Genomic DNA, 20,523 nt, shown 5'->3' on the forward strand with positions numbered 1-20,523 from the left:
GGTTGTCATTCCCTTCTCCAGGGGGTCTTCCCATCCCAAGGATCGAATCCGGGTTTCCTGCATTGCAGGTGGATTCTTTATCATCTGAGCCACCAGGGAAGCCTGGAAGGATTATTTTATGGTAATTAGGTTTCCCTCATGAAGAAGAGTCAGGATAAACTCTCCTCCTTTTTGGAAGTCTGTTGGACTTAATTTCCCATATACTTATCACCTTCCTAGTTCTTCATTTAATAGAATTGTCTGCTAGTTTCTTGGTTAAACAACTTTAAACACAGAGATTCAGGTTACAAAAAAATAAGCTTTTAAATAGAAGCAAAACAAATAAAATAACAAGTCATTTATTAAAACTGCCATGAAATTTTTGAATTTAATCACTTAACGGGACATGGCATTGTCAAAGAAACTATACACAGGAGAAAACACACATAGGCGAGACTTTACCCTTCCAAAGCACTAAAGCGAGAAACACAGTGGACTGATGCAGCCAGCCTAGAAACCTAATCACACTATAAAGTCAAGCATAAGACAAATGTGTGCATGAAAATTCTTTCACACTCTCATTCTTTCTGTTTAGAGGGCTTTGCCTCTAGAAGGTTTAGAGGGCTGGTCTGCCTGGTAAGAGGAATAATTTTTAGGTAAATTAGTACTTACCGTCGTCTTTGTCGGGTCTGATTGTAACCTGAGCCTCTGGGAACTCGGATCCAATTCTCCCACCCATTGGCATGCTCAGGAGAACGTGGAATGTTTCCTCCTCTTCAAACAAGGAGTCATCAATTATAACGACCCTACACATCTTCTCCCGCTCATCTTTGTCAAAGCGGATAACACTGGTATGGTCCTCAGGCCGGGATATGTAATCAGAATAGGAGAGCACAGATGTTGGCACGGTTCCTCTTGCCGTTCCTGGAGGCAGGGAGGATCCAAAAGGGGCTTATAAAACATACTACGAGAGTATTTCCAGAAATGATTATTTTCATCTGTAGCATTTTCATGGTCCATCGTATCTATGAATACTCCTGGAAATCGCAATAGTGCCTACATACTGTTCTAGCATCATGAGTCATCTTCATAATGGTCTCCAACATATGACAAATATTACATTTCAAGTGTTTTCTCTTCTACTTCCTGCCAGTGGTCTTTTTAAAGCAACACAATAATATAATATAATAGCTCCTACTCTTCAAATGCTTACGGTGTACAGGCAAAGTGCCAAGCTATTTCCATGCATTGCCCCCTTAATCTTCTTAACCAGTCTACTGGGCTTTACACGTTTGGTAACTGAAGTTTACAGAAGTCACACCACTTGCTCTGGGACCGAGAGCTCAAGGTTGATCCTGAAATTTGCATTTTGACCACCATACTTTATTGACTTTCAACTCATATACATTAATGAAAATCTTAATGAAAGTCTGCTAAGGTGTTAACTGCATCTATGACCTTTTCTTTCATATGCTTAGAAAAAATTTACCTGTTTCCTAGAAAGGTGTTTAGAATATTAATGATATTATGTTTTGATCTAAATTTTGTGTTACATAAAATCACCTTTCAGAGCACGCTGACTCAATGAGCAAGACAAGCGTTTTTAAATTTGGTTGCAATGAGTCTCAAACTAGTTTAAAATTAGTTTTTTTCCTTGGGTATGCATTCCCTTGCCCCTTTTTTTGGTTGTTGTTTTTAACAGTAATCTCCTTCTACTTGAGCAGGCTTGAGTAGGGGAGGGGAACTTCAATTTCCTGCAATCCCAAAGGCCTGGAGTATTAGAGTAAGTAAACCAAGTAAATCAGAAATGTTTTCAATAAGCAGCAGAGTCCTTCCAGACCCTCAAAGGTGCGACAGTGAAGGAGGATGTCTGCATGCATTTTTTTTTCTTTTTGAAAATTGTACTAAAAAAGTATAACCCTCATGGCTTAATGTTATAGCTCCGACATGTTAAGAGGCTTATTTATATCTTTGCAGGGACATTTTATTTCATTTGCAAATCAAGCTACCTTGCCGCGTATAACAGATCACCATCAACTCCTGGCTCACGTCTCCACTTCTCCTGATGGGAATGAACAGTTCGCCAATGTCCTCTTCAATGGAATATTCAGACTGGGGGATGAACACAGTTGATTCTAAGGAGAAAATACAATTGTTTTTTGTCTGAGTTTCTTATATGTGAAATGATCTTGTGCAAATCAAAACCGCTCTTGTAAAAAAAAAAAAAAAAAAAAAAAAAAAAAAAACCGCTCTTGTGAATGATCTTTCCCCTTGCATATTCTTTTATTTAAAAATTTTTCTTCATGTACGATCTCAATTTTATTTACTTATTTGTTATACATCTCAGTTTTATTATTCTTCTTAATATCATTATTATTTTGGTTCATTGTTACCCTCCTCTCTTCCTCCTCTTTATCATCATTATCATTATTTGCATAATTGTTAGCCTGGTGCTCTGTGATGACCTAGATGGGTGGGACGGGGGAGGTGGGAAGAATGTTCAAGAGTGAGGGGATATTTGTATCCTTATGGTTATTTAATTTTTTTTTTTTAATTGGAGTACAGTTACTCTGTGCTGCTCTGCCAACTTCGGCTGTACAGTAAAGCAAATCAGCTATATGTATACATACATCTCATTTTTTTTTGATTTCCTTCCCATTTTGGTAACAACACAGAGCACTGTGCTATACAGTCAGTTCTCATTAGTTACCTATTTTATACACAGTAGTGTATATATGTCAATCCAAACCTCCCAATTCATCACTGACCTTTCCCGCCCTGCCCTCCCTGCATGCCCTGCCATATCTACATTTCTGTCTCTATTTCTGCTTTGCAAATAAGATCATCTTTACCATTTTCTAGATTCCACATGTATTCGTTAATATACAATGTTTGCTTGTCTCCTTCTTACTCTGTATGACAGTCTCCATGTCTCTGAAAATGACCCAATTTCATTCCTTTTTATGGCTGAGTAATATAGCCTCAGATATGCAGATGACACCACCTTTATGGCAGAAAGTGAACTAAAAAGCTTCTTGATGAAAGTGAAAGAGGAGAGTGAAAAAGTCTCCTTAAAGCTCAACATTCAGAAAACAAAGATCATGGCATTTGGTCCCATCACTTCATGGGAAATAGATGGGGAAATGGTGGAAACAGAGTCAGACTTTATTTTTTTGTGCTCCAAAATCACTGCAGATGGTGACTGCAGCCATGAAATTAAAAGACGCTTACTCCTTGGAAGGAAAGTTATGACCAACCTAGATGGCATATTAAAAAGCAGAGACATGACTTTGCCAACAAAGGTCCGTCTAGTCAAGGCTATGGTTTTTCCAGTAGTCACGTATGGATGTGAGAGTTGGACTATAAAGAAAGCTGAGCGCCAAAGAATTGATGCTTTTGAACTGTGGTGTTGGAGAAGACCCTTGAGAGTCCCTTGGACTGCAGGGAGATCCAACCAGTCCATTCTGAAGGAGATCAGCCCTGGGATTTCTTTGGAAGGAATGATGCTGAGGCTGAAACTCCAGTACTTTGGCCACCTCATGCGAAGAGTTGACTCATTGGAAAAGACTCTGATGCTGGGAGGGATTGTGGGCAGGAGGAGAAGGGGACGACAGAGGATGAGGTGGCTGGATGGCATCACCAACTGGATGGAGGTGAGTCTGGGTGAACTCCGGGAGTTGGTGATGGACAGGGAGGCCTGGCGTGCTGCGATTCATGGGGTTGCAAAGAGTTGGACACGACTGAGCGACTGAACTGAACTGAATATTCCATTGTATATAGGCATCCCCACCCTTCCCCCTCCCCACATACTCTTTTAGAAGAGCACAGCGTGAGGGGAAGGAGGGAAGAGAGGGGAGAAGAGACAGCTATAATGCATGTATTATATGCATTCTTAACCCAATGAATTCAGACCAATGAATTCTTAACCCAGAAAGAGAACACACCATTGCTTTCAACTCCAGTAATTGCTTTTTTCTCAATTCAGTGCTGCTGACACACTTCTTTTAAATCCAACCTCATTCTCTTGGTAAAGATGACCATCTTCCAATGGAGCAGTTTGTCTTTTAGATGTAGAAGAGATGGTAGAAGTACTCTTGTCTCACCTCTCACTTTGATGAGGGAACTTGGACCCACAGAGTTGAAATTACTTGTCAAGAACTCTTACTGATCAAGTTCAGATTAAAATTCAGATCTTGTCATGTCCATTCTATTATTTTTTTAACCTCATGTGTCCCTTCTAAATGATTAATGATTAAAAGTATAATTATGCATTGTTTGGCATCCTGATGATTTTGTTGTTGCTTCCTAAATAGCAGTCTCTGTAGAAGTGATAAATCTAGGTATTGACTGTAAGGAACACATCTGTCATTTCCTTCCTCTCCTAGAGGAATAACCATAATATTGAGTATACAACATTATATTTATACAATACTGTAAGTCTCAATGATTCATTTTTTAAAGTAGAGGAGAGGTACAGTAAATAGTAAAAATGGCATAATGAAGTTGTTGAAAATTATGGTTCAATGTAAAACTGTCTATCCGTCCTGTGCTCAGTCAGGTCCAATTCTTTGTGACCCCATGGACTATAGTTGCCAGGTTCCTCTGTCCAGGGGATTTCCCAGACAAGAATACTGGAGTCGGTTGCCATTTCCTCCTCCAGGGGATCTTCCTGGCTCAGGGACTGAACTGGTGTCTCCTGCACTGTAGGCAGATTCTTTAATAAAACGTTCAATAAAACATTTAGGTCAATAGCTAGGCATGATAAACCCTTAAACAGATGCTTTGATATTTGCCTGGGAGTCTGTTTCACTGGAAGTCCCACATATACATAGAAAATGCTCCTGGTTACTTTGAAAACAGTAAGCCACACTGCTTTGGATGATTATAAAAGACTCTGGAATAATGGACACTGGTCATTAAGGTCCACGTTCCACCCCTCTCCACCCTGCCCTGTACCCCAAGGGCTGACTAATGTGAACCATATCAAAGGTTTCCCTTGTTCTCTGGCTTCTGGCTGGGCCAGCTAAAGGGCGGCACAGACAGGAACTTCCCTCCGCCTCCCCTCAAGGTCCCAGAGCTGGCAGCACCCCAACGAATAAAGGTCATTGTGCCCACTGGCTGCCGCAGCTCACACTGACTCAGCTAACTCCTCCTTCTCTTTTCCCCCAGGCTAGAGGTGGTGATGGCACCTGCTCTTACCAGCCTTGAGGCACTTAACTCTACCTATGTTGTGCTCACTTACTCAGTCACATCCAACTCTTTGGGACCCCATGGACTATAGCCCACCAGGCTCTGCTGTCCATGGGATTCTCTAGGCAGAATACTGGAGTGGGCTGCCATTTCCTTCTCCAGGGGATCTTCCTGACCCAGGGATCGAACCCACGTCTCTTGCATCTCCTGCCCTGGCAGAGATTCTTTACCACCAGTGCCAGCTGAGAAGCCCTGGTGGTTTCCCAATTCTCGCAAATAGTCTTGTTATTCAAGTATTTTTAAATTGCTAATTTTGAATGTGCCTTTTGTTTTCTCCTGGGGCTCTGATGTACAAGTTTAAAAAATGGCACCATCAAAAACGCTGTAGATATAAGTTTTCACAACTAATTATTCATTTATCAAACATTGATGGGGTGACTTCAACTTGCCAGACACTGAACTGAGCAGAGGAGATAATGGAAGTAAATAAAAATCCCTGGTCTCATGGAGTTTTCATTCTAGTTGGGAGTGAAGAAGAAGAAAATACACAAATATTCAAGAAAATACATAGTATGTCAGGAGGTGACAAATGATATGGAGAAGATGGAGTGTGGTGAGGGTGTAGAGAGGGCTGGAGCATGTGTATGCCATGGCAGGTCTGTATTAAACAGGAAAGTCTCTTTGATGGAGTCACATTTGAGCTGAGATTATAAAGTGATAATGAAATATACCCCATGTGAGTAACTCAGAGAAGAGAATTCCAGGCAAAGGTATGAACAAGCGACAGGGACCCCGGGCCAGGTATATACAAGGAATGGTGGTGGTGGTTTAGTCCCTAAGTGGGATCCAACTCTGCGACCCCAAGGACTGTGGCCTACCAGACTCCTCTGTCCATGGAATTTCTCAGGTAAGAATACTACAGGGTGTTGCCATTTCCTTCTCCAGGGGATCTTTCTGACCCAGGGATTGACCCGTGTCTCCTACAGCATTGCAGGCAGATTCTTAACCACTGATGGCCAGGATGCTAACATGGTTCAAGTAAACTGGGCTAGGAGGACAGGACAGACCATGGGGCCAGTGAAGTGGTGATGAGGTGGCTGGTAGGTGGATCCATGAAGCTTTCAGGACTAAAGTCCATTGGAAGCACTTTGGTATTACTCAGAGCAAGATACTGTGGAAACAAAGACCACCCTATGGGATGAAACAAGCAAAGGCGATTTATTCAGAGCTTTGCTATAGCAAGGGAGTCAGCCAACATTACTTATATTTGGCTGAGACCCAAAGCAGTCAGAGGAGGAGGAAAGTTTTATTGTGGAATAAAACTTACGGTTACCAATGGGGAAAGCTCGGGGAAGCCATACATTAAGTTTGTGATTAACAGATACACACTACTGTATACACCAAGAGACAAAGCAAGGGTGATACTGGAGAAACAGTTGAACTCTCTACTAAGAAAATGTGTGAGCTGGGCTCAGTCGTGTCCAACTCTTTGCAACCCCTTGGACTGTAGACCGCCAGGCTCCTCTGTCCATGGGATTTTTCATGCAAGAATACTGGAGTGGGCTGCTATTTCCTACTCTAGGGGATCTTCCTGACCCAGGGATCAAACCCACGTCTCTTGCGTCTCCCATCTCCTGCATTGGCAGGCAGATTCTTTATCACTGTGCCACCTGGGAAACCCTTACTAAGTAAACAGAGACACAGAAAAGAGTGACTGCAGGGTCATCCTCTGAGATGCAAGCACTGGTTACTTTCACATGGTAGGACCACAAGTGACTTTCATTTCTTTAAATCTCTGAATTCTTGACAAGGAACGTGTACTACCTTTATATTTTCAGATTGGTCTCAATATTCTTTGTTTTGAAAGATGAAGTCGAATAAAATGAATGTACTCTTTATTAGCCTATGTGACTAAGTTGAAAGGAGTACTTTGATTCATTTAACAGCAATTTTATTTTTAGGTTTGACTGTGCTGTAACTCAGGCAAAAAATGACTTCTGTTCTCAGAAATAAAACAGTTGTAACTACATTTGAAAGATGTCTTTTTCTCAACTATATTGAGCAGATTGAAAAAGAGAGACTGCTAAAAACAGGATAGAAAAAATATCTCCTAAAACTCTTTGCTATAATAGAACAAAGAAGGGAAAGAAAAATACAGTGCCTGATTGAAGGTACTGAGTGTCCATCATCTTTAAGAAGTTTGGCATATTCAAAAATGACCCAGAAGATATTCTGGGACATCTTCAGACTGCCCACATGCCCTCAGACTAACCAATGGCACTGAATGTGGAGTCTGCCATTGATAGTCTAACACGGATGGAAAGCTTTCTTACATTTCAATGTGTTTCTTTTTTTTTTAAACTCCAAAACAGATAAATAGGCTAATTTAATAGGAACTTTAAAAAATAAGAATAATGAAAACATATCTAAGTCACATGGTAAGTATGGTAAGTTCACCTTAGGATACCACGAGGTCCAAAAATTATTCTAAAGCACTATGTAAATACTTTGGTTAGAGTGAATCTTTGAGTATTCTTCATTCATATCATTAAATGTTTTTATTTTGGAAACTTTTGGAAAGGTTTCCATCCCATGAAATAGTTTTATTTTGCACCATTTTTTTTTTCTTATTGACCTTTTGGTACCAGAAATGTATAAATGTGTGTGGTCCTTTGAATAAGTGTTTAGTAATTTCTTCTTTCTCTTAAGAAAATGACCCATGCTTCACAGCAATCGAATTCAAAAAGAACTTTATCAAGTAAAACGCCTACACTGGTACAGAAGCCTGAGGGGTTAGTGAGGTAAAGAAGTGAATGAAAGAACGTGTAAAATGTGTTGGGGAGACTGCCTGCCACACAGCAAGTACTCGATGAATTTCAGTTGTTATCACTATCAGTGCCAGTTGCTGATGCTAAGTCCCTTCAGTCGTGTCCGACTCTGTGCGACCCCATAGACAGCAGCCCACCAGGCTCCCCCGTCCCTGGGATTCTCCAGGCAAGAGTACTGGAGTGGGGTGCCATTGCCTTCTCCTTCAGTGCCAGTTATGGGTAAGTAAAGAACCGGCAAAAGTGTACTTGCATGTGTTTATATAATATTAAAAGGCTAACAAGTAAAAGCAGTTCCCAGCCTAAGACAAAGCAGAGTTGTTGTTCTCCCCTCCTTGTTCCCATAAGGCACATTCTTTGTTGTTCTACATCATTCTTTGTTGCCATCACTTATATAGAGAGCTCTATTTCCCATTACTCCATATGCTCTTTGATAGAAGGGATTTATCCTATTATCTTTGCATCCCCAATATAGAGTGCTGTACTTAGCACCAGTGTGAGTTGGATACATTTTTAATACATGCAAAAACAGTGTCATAACATGTCCTAGAATTAATATGCAGCAAGAGAGTTATAGACACAATGGTTCCTAGAGCTAGTGAATTTATAGGTGAAGATAAGAGAGAGTAGAAAGAAACAATTGAACTTTTGAAATGGTTAGGGAAGCAATCCTTTGTGGAAAGAAAAAAGATTGTTTAATCTGTGAATATGAAATCTAACATATTTATGATAAGAGAAGAAATAACAATCATATTTGTATTGTGCTTCTTGTTTTTATGGAACTCTTTCATAAGAATGCAGCCAGAGAGTAATTTTTTTTGTTCATTGGGAAGCAAAATATTAATAAAAGCTGTTTGACTTGATTAAGGTCAGACAACTAGAGACGGTAGAGTTGGGAATCAAAGCCAGGTCTTGTAATTTCAAGACCACTGGTCTTCAACAAGACATGGAACATACCAGGCATTTGCTGTACCAGAACGTTTGTCAGTCATCACAGGGATGAACATGGCCTGGAATGAATGGGGCTGAACTTCATCCAGAAAATGCCAAGACAGCTTAGATGACCATTACATAAGATGAAATTATGGCAAGTTTTTATTTGGTAACCCACTCCAGTGTTCTTGCCTGGAGAATCCCAAGGATGGTGGACCCTGGTGGGCTGCCGTCTATGGGGTTGCACAGAGTTGGACTGAAGTGACTTAGCAACAGCAGCAGCAGCAGCAAGATTATATAAAGCGTATGCGTGTATGTGTGTTTGTGTGCACGTGTGTATTTGTTATTAAAATCCCACTTCTCAGACTTAATATGAGTAGAGAGTATTCTGTGTTACGTTGGGCTTATAAATAGGAAAGCACATGAATTTCAGTGTCTTATTCCTTAAGGTCAAGTACAACAATTATACCAATGGGCAAATACAAAGCAATGGCTTCAAACAAGCTCTAACTAATGGGCCAGTTTATAGGTAGTAAAGCTGTCATAGGCTTGTTCCAAAGAGAGAAGCTTTAGTATGCTAGCTTACCCAAAACTTACCCAAAACTCAGGACTAAAAGAAAATTTAATTGTTTATTCCTAGATAATGCAGATAAAATTAAATGTAATTAAATTGTTAACTGTTCTTTAATGGAAATGATAAACATAACTGAACTTCATTTTCAACTAAGGACAAAGATGTTAAACAAACAGAGCCAGAGCTCCGGTTCTCCTATCCTCTCTCCTTAATTATGTTCCGTTGTTAAACCCAGAGATTTCCACATACGTCTCCATTTCATGTACTCAGTAGATTGTATCTTCACAGAACATTTAAGAGTTTTCTGGCTGATGAAATAAAGTAGGCTGGCAGTTTAAAAGAAAGTCATGTCTGTCTTCTGACAGGATTTCAGCTTTAGCGGAGTCTCTCCAAGTTTTGTATAAATGCCAGCCCTCAAAAAGCCAATTCAACCTTTTTTCCTTCTTGGCTGCACTGAGACAAGTCAGGACTGTAGGAGTGTGGCAGGGGAAGGGAAGGTCAAATTACACTCAAAAGCAGTGAGGTTCATTTTAACCAACATCAGCCAAGGCTGTGCAATGACAAGAAAACGTGATCTCATAGAAGTTAGGAGCAATGATTCAAGACATTTTTCACCAAACAGCAGGGGTGGGTTGGCAGTTATCTAAGAAACATGGAAACATACAGCAGGATGAAAAGTTTTGACTGATGAAGATATGAAGAAATTTGAATAATTAAGTGTTATTATGGAGAACAAATTAATCCCCAAATCATCTAATCCTTAAAGTATTTGTTTAAACGACATTTAAAAGACTTTAAAAAGTCCCTAATGCTGGGAGAGATTGAAGGCAGAAGGCGAAGAGGGCATCAGAGGATGAGATGGCTGGATGGCATTGCAGTGCAACAGACATGAGCTTGGGCAAACTCTGGGAGATAGTGAGGGACACAAGAGGCCTGGTGTGCTGCAGTTCACGGGGTCGCAAAGAATCGGAGACGACTGAGCGACTAAACAACAACAAAGTCATGAAATAATCCTAGAAAAATGAGATCAGTGATGTTGGTTCTAAAGGATAGAATGATAATGAGAAAGAACATGTCGATATATCGCCTTATGCATACTTGTAGTTCACCGACTTAAAAAAAGTATAGCTTCTCTTCTTTCATTTTTGAGTTCCCTAATCCAGCAGCATATCTAAGAATGCTGAATCATTCATGTAGAAAAATCCGTGCTATGGAAATCCAAACATGTAAAAACCTCCTTCACCAAGTGCTTTGTCATAAAAAGCTGACAGCAACAACACGAGCGAGGTGACAGCTGCTCTTACCATCTCCTGGGTCCACGATCTCCACTGTGGTCTCTGCAGGGAACTCCAGGGCAGCCAGCACGGGCTCTGAGAGAACCACCTGGAAGGTCTCAGACTGCTCGTGTGCCCCATCGCTCAGAATCCGCACTCTCCACGTGGCCCGGGTCTGGCCTGGGTTGAACTGCACTTGCTTCTGTGCTTTGCCCTTGAAGTCCTTGTCTTTTTTTGCAGTCCCATCTCTCGTGCCAATACCTTCACAGAAACACAACATCATAGCCGTAGTGTCATTTTCAGTTGGGTTATTAAGGTTTTCCTTGCTGTTAACATTCTGTGTTATGATATCCTGCAGTGCAAAGTAAATCCTGCTTTGATTCCATGAAATGGATAATTTTAAGTGTCCTGCTGTAGGTATTAACAGTCCATAATTTCTGTTCTACTGTGGCCCCAGTATGGTTCTTTCACATATTCTTTAAAAAAAAAAATATTTATTTGGCTGCTCCAGGTCTTAGTTGTGGCAAGCAGGAATTTTAGCTGAAGGATGTGAGATCTAGTTCCCTGACTAGGGATTGAACCCAGGCCCCCTGCAGGGGGAGCACAGAGTCTTAGCCACTGGACCACTAGGGAAGTCCCTCTGTCATATATTTTTGAGTTAAGTTTGTATTAGAACTGCTTGTAAAGTGAGATAGAGGAAACTGATGCTCACACTCTGAAACAGTCTTACACCCACAAATTCATGTAACTTAAAAACTCTTCACACTTACTTTCTTGCATGGTTTGTATTATATGTGTCATATTTTTAAAACTTGAGAAAAATTCTCTAACGAGAAAATATAAGCCAACAAGAGACTCTGTGAGTCAGTGAATTCTTTGATAATCTGAGCTGTAAATGACCAAGAATGATAATAAAAATTTACAACATTCACTCAACATTAGAACCCTTAAAAAATCTAATTCACTGTCAACATGACCATTGCCAGATTTTTCTTTGTGGAGTACTCCAGAATTCCATGAAGCCAAGTGAACAGAACTGGAGAGCTAAATATATATGACTTTTGTGAGCAGTATGTTTGGCCTACTCTGTGGGTTCACTCAAGGTCAATTTCCACTAGCTGGGAAGGCTGAAGTATCTCTGAGTCTCCAAGAACATTATGAGAAGATCTTTACTTGCCATTACTATGCCACATACCCAAATAATAAAATATATTATCTATAAAGCAATGAATAAGAGTCAACAAATTCAACATCACAGAAAAATGACAAAATTGCAGTTAGTACTTGTTCTATCTTCGGGTACTGAATCAGAACCTCTTAATGACTCAAGTTAATAGAATAATTTTCAAATATATTCCTTTAAACATTGGTCATTTTCAGAGAAGTTGGTAGAAAGACAGATGTAAAAGGAGAAAAATAAAAATTTGAGCCTACTGGAATTAAAAAGTCTGAAAATAAATTCTTTGCATCACTTCTCACTTAATTGAAAAAATTATCTTGTTTCCAGAAAAAAAAAATGTCCCTTTGTTCTTCAAACTAGAAATGAAACTGGACCAAGTAAGATTTGTTCAACCACCAATATACATAGAGCACCTACTATGCACTAGAGCACCTACTATGCACCAGACAAAACAGATAAAACCTCTGCCCTGTGGTGCTTATGCAAGAACAATTTGAATATTATTTATTCAACTGAATATATCACTTCTTATAGATCTCAGAAATAGTGCCTATCGTTCAATAAGAGGTAAAGCATTATTTATTGATGGCAACGAAAAAGGGGCACAGAACCAGGAATTTCAGCACTACATATCTTGTTGAGCATTTCAGACTTCCTGTTAGCTCTCTGGTTCCTAGAACACACAGACTGGCTGTCAACACTTCTTAGATCCACTAGAATTTACTGCCAAGGTGATGATGAAAGGAATCATTCTCTTTGAGGTTCCAGCACACACGCGGCTCATTGACCCATTTATTCCCAGTGGTACGACCAGCAAAAGAATCTATTATTTCGCCTCTGATAGCTACTGCCCACTTTTCTGTTTTGTTTTGTTTCATCAACAATGCATTATCTTCCCAGAGATTCAAAAGGCAGTGAAAAACCAGAAGGATTTTGTATAACACAAGGAATGTCCACTAGTTCCAACTAGTCATCCTTCTAATTGATAATTAAGTCATCCAATCTAATAAAAAATAAATTGCAAAAGCAAATCTCAGTTGTTGCTGCCAAAAAACACCCAGAAATTTTCTGGTGGATTTTATAAGAGATTTCCAATTGGATGTGAAGTATAAACAGACAATATCTTTGATTTATCAAATGAAGAGAAATAGATTTCTATTTTGTGAAAAAGATTGTCATCTTAAGCTGTTTGACATGTTTCTCAAACATGAGAAAACAATGAAAGGCATGTCATCTTTTTAAAAAGGTTGAATAAGAGCCAGATGGAATATTAAGCTTGCTTGGAGTAAAAATAAAGATTCCCTTTTCATAATTAACACATAAGTGAAAGTGAAGTCACTCAGTCGTGTCCGACTCTTTGCGACCCCGTGGACTGTAGCCCACCAGGCTTCTCTGTCCATGGGATTCTCCAGGCAAGAATACTGGAGTGGGTTGCCATTTCCTTCTCCAGGGAATCTTCCTGACCCAGGGATTGAACCCAGGTCTCCTGCATTGCAGGCAGAGGCTTTAACCTCTGAGCCACCAGCGAAGCCCAATTTACACATAGGACCTACTCTAAACACAGGGCTAGTCTACCTTGTTACTTAAAGTGTGGTCCATGGGTCAGCAGCTTGAACAAGATCTGGGCACTCGTTAGAAATTCAGAATTTCAAGCCATACCCCAAACTTACTTAATCAGAATCATTTTAACAAGATCCCCATGTAATGTGCATAAAACTCACATGGCTGGGTAGACACATACTTGATACGTCATACCTCCAGGAAGCCCTAGACAGAGGTGCCTAACTTTAATAAAAGATGGAGAAGTGGTGCACAGATTGTGGAGGAGATGGTCCACACTTGAATGCAATAGACAAGACAGTCACTTAGTCGATGTTTAAAAATTTTGCTCCTACCTGGAGATACAAATACTCAGCTGGTAAACCATACCTATTATAGAAATATTATTATACGGGGCAAAAAAGAATTCTGGAAATTAAAAGCTTACAAATTAGGCTTAAATGGATTTTTTTTTTTCAAAGATAATTATTGAAGAAATCATATTACTCTGATTTACTGAATAAAGTTACAATTGCATCTCTTCCTGTGGTGTGGAAAAATGGCATGGAGGTTAAGTAAGGTACTTTGGGCTTCCCAGGTGGCGCTAGTGGTAAAGAACCTGCCTGTCAATGCAGGAGATGTAAAAGACACAGGTTCGATCCCTGGGGCAAGAAGATCCCCTGGAGAAGGGAATGGCAACCCACTCCAGTATTCTTGCCTGGAAAATCCCATGGACAGAGGAGCGTAGTGGGCTATAGTCCATGGGGCTGCAAAAGAATCAAACATGACTTAGCAACTAAACAACATCATAATTACAGTCATTATCTCGTAGTCCATTTTCTAACACAGTGCCTGGTACTTACCAAGCACTCAGGAAAATCCTAGTTGAGTTAGTGAATAAAGGATTGTAAAGTGTAAAAAGCGATGGGTAAAGTACTTAATGTGCTTAGCTGAATAGCTTGTATTTAGTAAATGTTTGATAACTGGAAGCAATTATATGTTTGCATTGAATTTCTTCTGTGAAATGCAAATACAGATTTAATTTATTACTGGGTTATTATGGTTATAAAATGAACAATTATCTCTGGGGAAATACATATATAAAACTCATGATTTATTAACTGTGCCTGTAGGTAAGTAACATCCTATCTTTAGCTAGAATGCATGCATACTCAGTTTCTCAGTCATGTCTGACCCTTTGTGACCCCACAGACTGTAGCCCACCAGGCTCCTCTGTCCATGAGATTTTCTAGGCAAGAATACTGGAATCGGTGGCCATTTCTTCCTCCAGGGGGATCTTCCCTACCCAGAGGTCAAACCCGAGTCTCCTGCATTGGCAAGCGGATTCTTTACCACTGAGTCACCTGGGAAGCCCCATTAGCTATAATAAGACTATCCAGTTCTAAATGTCCATACATGAAACTGGAGGTTGTAGGGGAACAGTAATATGAAAAAATATCCATTGTAGAACTCCCATGGGATCACCCTTCACATTAACCTGACTTTTCCATTCCAGTCCTAATGGAAATTCTATTACCATCTTCAATGATTGATGAGTGAGGCCCATGCACGGAAGTCTTCCCAACTTTCCATCACCCCAGTTTACTAAGTAACCTGGTGAGTTTAACCTAGTAGAGCTATAGAGCCTTTATAGGATTGTGAGTGATTTCCATACTAGAAGGAAATACTGGTTCACTGAAAAAAATAACTGCAGGAGAAAAAAAAAGAGCACTGATTCAATCTTTTAGCATTCAGCTTAAAAGTGCAACAGAGAGAAAAATCTGAAAAAGATAGTGTTTTTTTAAAAAAATATTTTGTTTGATGTGGGCCATTTTTAAAGTCTTTATTGAATTTGTAATCACATTGCTTCTGCTTTATGTTTGGTACTTTGGCTGCGAGGCACATAAGATTTCAGCTCCCCGACCAGAGATCAATCCACACCCTCTGCACTGGGCGGTGAAGTCTTAACCACTGGACCTTGAGGGAAGTCCCTGAAAAGATAGTTGAAAAAATATTTTTCAACTATTAACTTTCCCATTCCTATCAAGTGACTAAGTGAGTGAATAATTAAATTCACACACCAGGAGTGGGAATTTAAGTAACATGCAAATAGATGAAAACTTGCTGAAGAATCGCTAAGATGCCCTATTTTTTAGTTATTATTTTCCCTACAACTTATCTGCTATATTTTCAAGCACAAAGCACAGTTAAGGCACATCTCTCGCTGACTATGTAAGACAGAATTAATCAGATTTCTGATCTACAGGTCACATTGTGTGTGTACGGAAAGAGCATAGTTCTTTGAGGGCAAGAAGAGCATTCACTGTGCTCTAGAAGGTTAAATGGAGACTGTAAATGACTGTCTACAAAGAGGCACGTGTTAAAAGCAAAGCTGAGGGATGGGTCTAAGGGTCAACCAGTACTCCTGAAGCTAGAACAATCTTGAGGAATTGGCAAAGCACGGTGTGAAAAATCCTCCTCTAAAATTAAAACAACAAAAAGCATTTTTGAAATCAGGGGTAATTAATATACTGCATCCAGGCATCGGGAGGAATCATGGCAGGTGGATGGGGACAGTGGTCCTGGCAAAAGCTTGGTGTGTGGAATGTGTATGTGTGGGCTTGTGTGTGTGTGTGTATGTGTCTGTGTCTGCACGTGCATTGATATGGATCTACTGTTTAAGGTTTTTTAAGTTTGTGGACCAGTAAAATTTCAAATAACCATTTTGGAAACAAACACAGGGTTATCAGCTTTTTTATTTGGCCAACATTTCCCTAGATTCTTACCTTAGTTGATACTCCCAATGAAAGCTATTTCACCCCATGAAAACTCTATGAGCCTAGATAGAGTCTGTATAACATTGTTGACCTTGTTTAGTCACTAAATCATGTCTGACTCTTTTGTGACCCCATGGACTGTAGCCCGCCAGGCTCCTCTGTTCATGGGATTCTCCAGGCAAGAATACTGGAGTGTGTATTGGGGTTTCAAAGAGTCGGACATGACTGAGTGACTAAACAACCTTCTAGGATCTAGTGACATTTAAATTATTTCCACATATGAGCGATTATTGCCATTTTGTTGTTAATTTATACCAAGGCAACATCATATGTAGGTAGAAATTTTGAAGAGATATATATATTTTGATGACATATTCCTTATTTTTCAGCCTTTGTTTCTTTGATTTAGCCTCAACACAAAACTTTTGGCGTGTTTCGTTAGCAGTTTAAAGAGCCTTTGTCATTCTCTCCTTAAGCTTTAAGCCTAGACAAGAAAAATGAAACATTTTTTAATTATTATAAAATCATGAACTTTTGATAGAAAAAGGGATATGGGGACAGAAGTGCAAATTAAACTTACTTATAAAGGAAGTCTCTCCCAAATAACCTCTACGCTTAAGCACGACATCTAGAAATTTGGAGTCCTCATTGATCAAGTAATATTCCTTTTCAAAGGAGATCCATGCCCAATTCAGACGAAAATGCTGCTTGGTTAATTTGTTTCCACCTGGAAAACAAAAGTGTAAAGCCTCAGATTAGTGTTCTCTTTAATAAATGACCTTAGACATTCCAAAGATGACTCAAATGATATAACATTAGGAATCCCTCTAGTTACTTGGCTTGATTCACAATCTAGAATATATCCAAGGAAAACCAGCTTACTGTCCACCAACTGTTATGAAGACACACAATAGCTGACATAAATCTTCTCAAAATGCCTTAGTCTTGAGCAGGGGAAATGGATTACTAGGAAGGAGCACAGGACCACCAAAAGCAATTCTGTTTCTTCACAAAATCAAATATTCAAGCTGAAGGATGAGTCACTCCCCACAAGGTGCCGCTAGAGAGCAAGTTTTGCCAAAAAGAATGCTGCAAGTCGTTTTTGTGGTGGTAAACGTACACACGCACTGCTTCACAAATACCTTTTTCTGGTTCACTGAGCAATTGGGTGGAAGGCTTTAATTATAACCACTTAAGGAAAAACAAATATCCCTTCTCCGCCTCCCTTCCCCACTAGAGTCCACTCCATTCCTTAGAGCAAACAGACAGCTCCTTTCATTGATTTCATTCTACTCTGAAGATAAGGCTTTCTCCTCCCACCATCCCCCAAAATGGAGCTGGCTTCCTATGCGAGGGAAAATAAACCTTGTGTGTGATCTCTATAATGTGAAAGCTGCTCTGCTAGGTAAAAGAAAAGAGAAGTGGTTATCAGCTGATCATTATGCATGTATCCTTCTATTTCCTTTGATCTACACCAATTATTTCAGAATAAGGTGAGGTTTATAAACAAAGGCATCAATAATTGCTTTTAAGTCTTTCTGTAAAAGGGTGGGAAAAAGCCCCAATACTAAACACAGCTAGAGGCACAATTTTAATTTCAGTTTCTTCCCTTCTGAGTTCACACAGGGCTATGCTAGAGAGAAAGAAATGAGACAGGAAAACAGCAAGGCTTTAATAGACCGAGGGCAAAAAAATCTGCACGTGGAGAAACATTGTGAGTGAACAAATACGTGAAACAAATGTTCATCTTTGCTGGAAAAAATTTTTTTTAATTGCAGCATCTTTGAGCTTTGAATTGACATGTGCTAAAGATGAAAGAGAACATCTAGTACAGCTGAGATTACATAAGGAAATTGTTTTTCTTGTTTATTGCTGTTATAGTAAATTAGCACAAACCATTTAGACAGCTACATGGCAATGTATGTAAGAGACAAAAGGATGTTCATACCATTTGATCTCATAAGTCCTTCTGTGGGAGAAGCAAAAATATATTTGTAAGGGACTGTGCACATTGCAATACATTCTGTAATAGCCTCCAAATAGAAAAATCTTAGAATTTATTATTTTTACAGTATATAAAAAAAATCGATGAAAGAGAATTCAGCCATTAAAAAATATGAAATTTTTGTTGAAATACTTAAAGCCCTTAAAATACAGAAACAATATTGATGCTTGTCAATGCAGGGATGTAACTAACATGAGATGTTACAAATAGGGAGGTGCTTGGTGTTTAAATGGGTGGGGTTGAAGACGTTTCAACTTTTCGTTTAAGTTTTAATATATAAGATAAATAGATTGGAGAACAGGAATTCCTTCCACATTCTGTTCTTAACTTATTGTGCCTGCCAAGTCCTAGATACTGGGTACTGTTCTGGAGGGAGTGGGCGGCACAGGCTGAGTGCTCCCCAACCTGGGGTCCACAGCCCACTTCACTTCTATCTGCTGTTTGATTTTGAGCAAGTTTCTTTCCTAGACCTCTGTTTCCTCATCTGGAGACTCAAATGAGGGTAATGTTAATTAATGCCTGGGTCAAGTGAGATAAGCCTTATATGCATGCATTACAGTGTGATACAAATGTAACCTCCTTTGACAAAAGTTCGCCCGCTCCTCACGATGCACCAAGCATGCTCAAATCCACCCAGCTCACCCACTGCCTGACTCTTAATCTGCCTTAAATCCTCAGTCCTCCTTTGTCCCATCTCCCTACAGCTGCTGCACACATCAAGCCAGGAGGCCATCTTTGCAGATTTCCAGTTTCACCTGCCCTGTCTTATTCCATTTGCCTCTAACTTGCTTACTCTGAGGTTTAGCCAAGAGTCTTGCTGCTCCATGAATTTATCACCCCGGCTCTTCTTGTCACTTCTACTCTCCTGCCGATAATGATGATGTCCCCATCACTCTTCTGCTTGAACTTTCTACTCAAAGTCTCCCTTTACTATCTCCTCCATGAAGCCTCCTGTCATCATTCCAGCCCTCTCATCTCAGTAATTCTGCATCTGTTCATCTGTCGATTGTTTTGGGCAGTTTTGCAATTTTCTGGATATTCTCTCCTACTGTTTAATTATACACATTTCCTAATTGTAGTCATTTTCATCAGAGACTGAGAGTGGCCATTCATTCTTTTACCATCACCAAGACCTGGTCTTGCTGTCTTTAAAAATACTTTTTTACACTATTGCTTTTATGTTCTATTATTGAGAACATTTCTTCTAGAAAGTCATAGATGCCCAACAAGAATAGAATAACATTTAATTACCTAAGTTGATACCTAACAGCTTTCTGATTTCTCATTATTACTTGAAAACAACTTTATGCAGGACTTCCCTCTCATTCAGACTGTGGCTCCATCGAGTCCTCGACTTTCTTCCGAACTTCTGGTCCAGCTGTACCAAGCCAGTCAGTCCATCTGAATACCTACAGCTTCATGTCCCATCGCTTCTCCATGGGGAGGAGCATCCACTCATACCCAGCTTCGCATTGTTTTCTGAACTTGATGAGTGATTTTTTGCATGTGGGAAGTCTTCTGCTCAGAATACCTGTAGCTTCCTACTCCTCCTTAATTTGTTTAAGGCCAAATCACCAGCTCAGGAAGCCTAGCTTAGCATGCTGTGGATACTTCGTCTGTATCTTCCATCAGGGTAATTGTAATTCTTTATCTTCATGCTTATTCTACCTGAGCAGCCCCCGGAATCCCCCACCCCAGTTCCGGCCCTGGTCAAATTCATCCTGCTAGTGTCCAAAGCCAGCGTAGTGGCAGGGACACTGTGAGGTCTACCGAATTCTTCCTTGACTGTCGATAAAAAGCCTATGGAGTAAATACCATTTGTTGTTATAAAATGGATACTTTGCAACTCCTGTTTTATTCCTTATTTCGTAACAGTTCTCAGCTTACAAAAAAAAAAAAAAAACTAAACACATACTACAGTTTGACTTGACTGTGATTAATCACATCGGACCTATTCAGTAACTCTTGTGTTTAATGTGTTCAACAAATGAATTTTATTATAGCTCTGTATACTTTCTTCCTGACTGTCCTTTCCCCTATGTCTAAGAATGAGGTCATTAAGCATACCATTTCTCTTTAATCATTTTTAGCTAATTTTAAGATCTGATTCTCTTTCCTGAAATACTCTGGAAAATATTACCCTTTTCCTAAAAATTGTATGTTTTAAGAATCTAAAGTCAATGAGGCCTTTTCTTGACATTCAGTATGAAATGGCAAACACCAATAAAAAAGCCAGCATTTTCTAGC

At 39.6% G+C, this 20,523-nt stretch overlaps 1 protein-coding gene across 1 annotated transcript in view; it reads right to left on the reverse strand.

Annotated features, from left to right (window-relative positions):
- The window catches only part of FREM2 (FRAS1 related extracellular matrix 2), a 168,143-nt gene that overhangs the window by 71,074 nt on the left and 76,546 nt on the right, over positions 1 to 20,523 (reverse strand). Inside the window, exons 5-8 of the mRNA XM_040266717.1 lie at positions 16,852 to 16,998; positions 10,806 to 11,036; positions 1,989 to 2,114; positions 652 to 903 (exon numbers count right to left, since the gene is read on the reverse strand). Coding sequence (XP_040122651.1) covers positions 652 to 903; positions 1,989 to 2,114; positions 10,806 to 11,036; positions 16,852 to 16,998 — 756 coding nt within the window. The remainder of the gene's footprint in view (positions 1 to 651; positions 904 to 1,988; positions 2,115 to 10,805; positions 11,037 to 16,851; positions 16,999 to 20,523) is intronic.

This window comes from Oryx dammah, unplaced genomic scaffold (assembly GCF_014754425.2).
Source record: "Oryx dammah isolate SB20612 unplaced genomic scaffold, SCBI_Odam_1.1 HiC_scaffold_24, whole genome shotgun sequence".
NCBI classification, from domain to species: Eukaryota; Metazoa; Chordata; class Mammalia; order Artiodactyla; family Bovidae; genus Oryx; species Oryx dammah.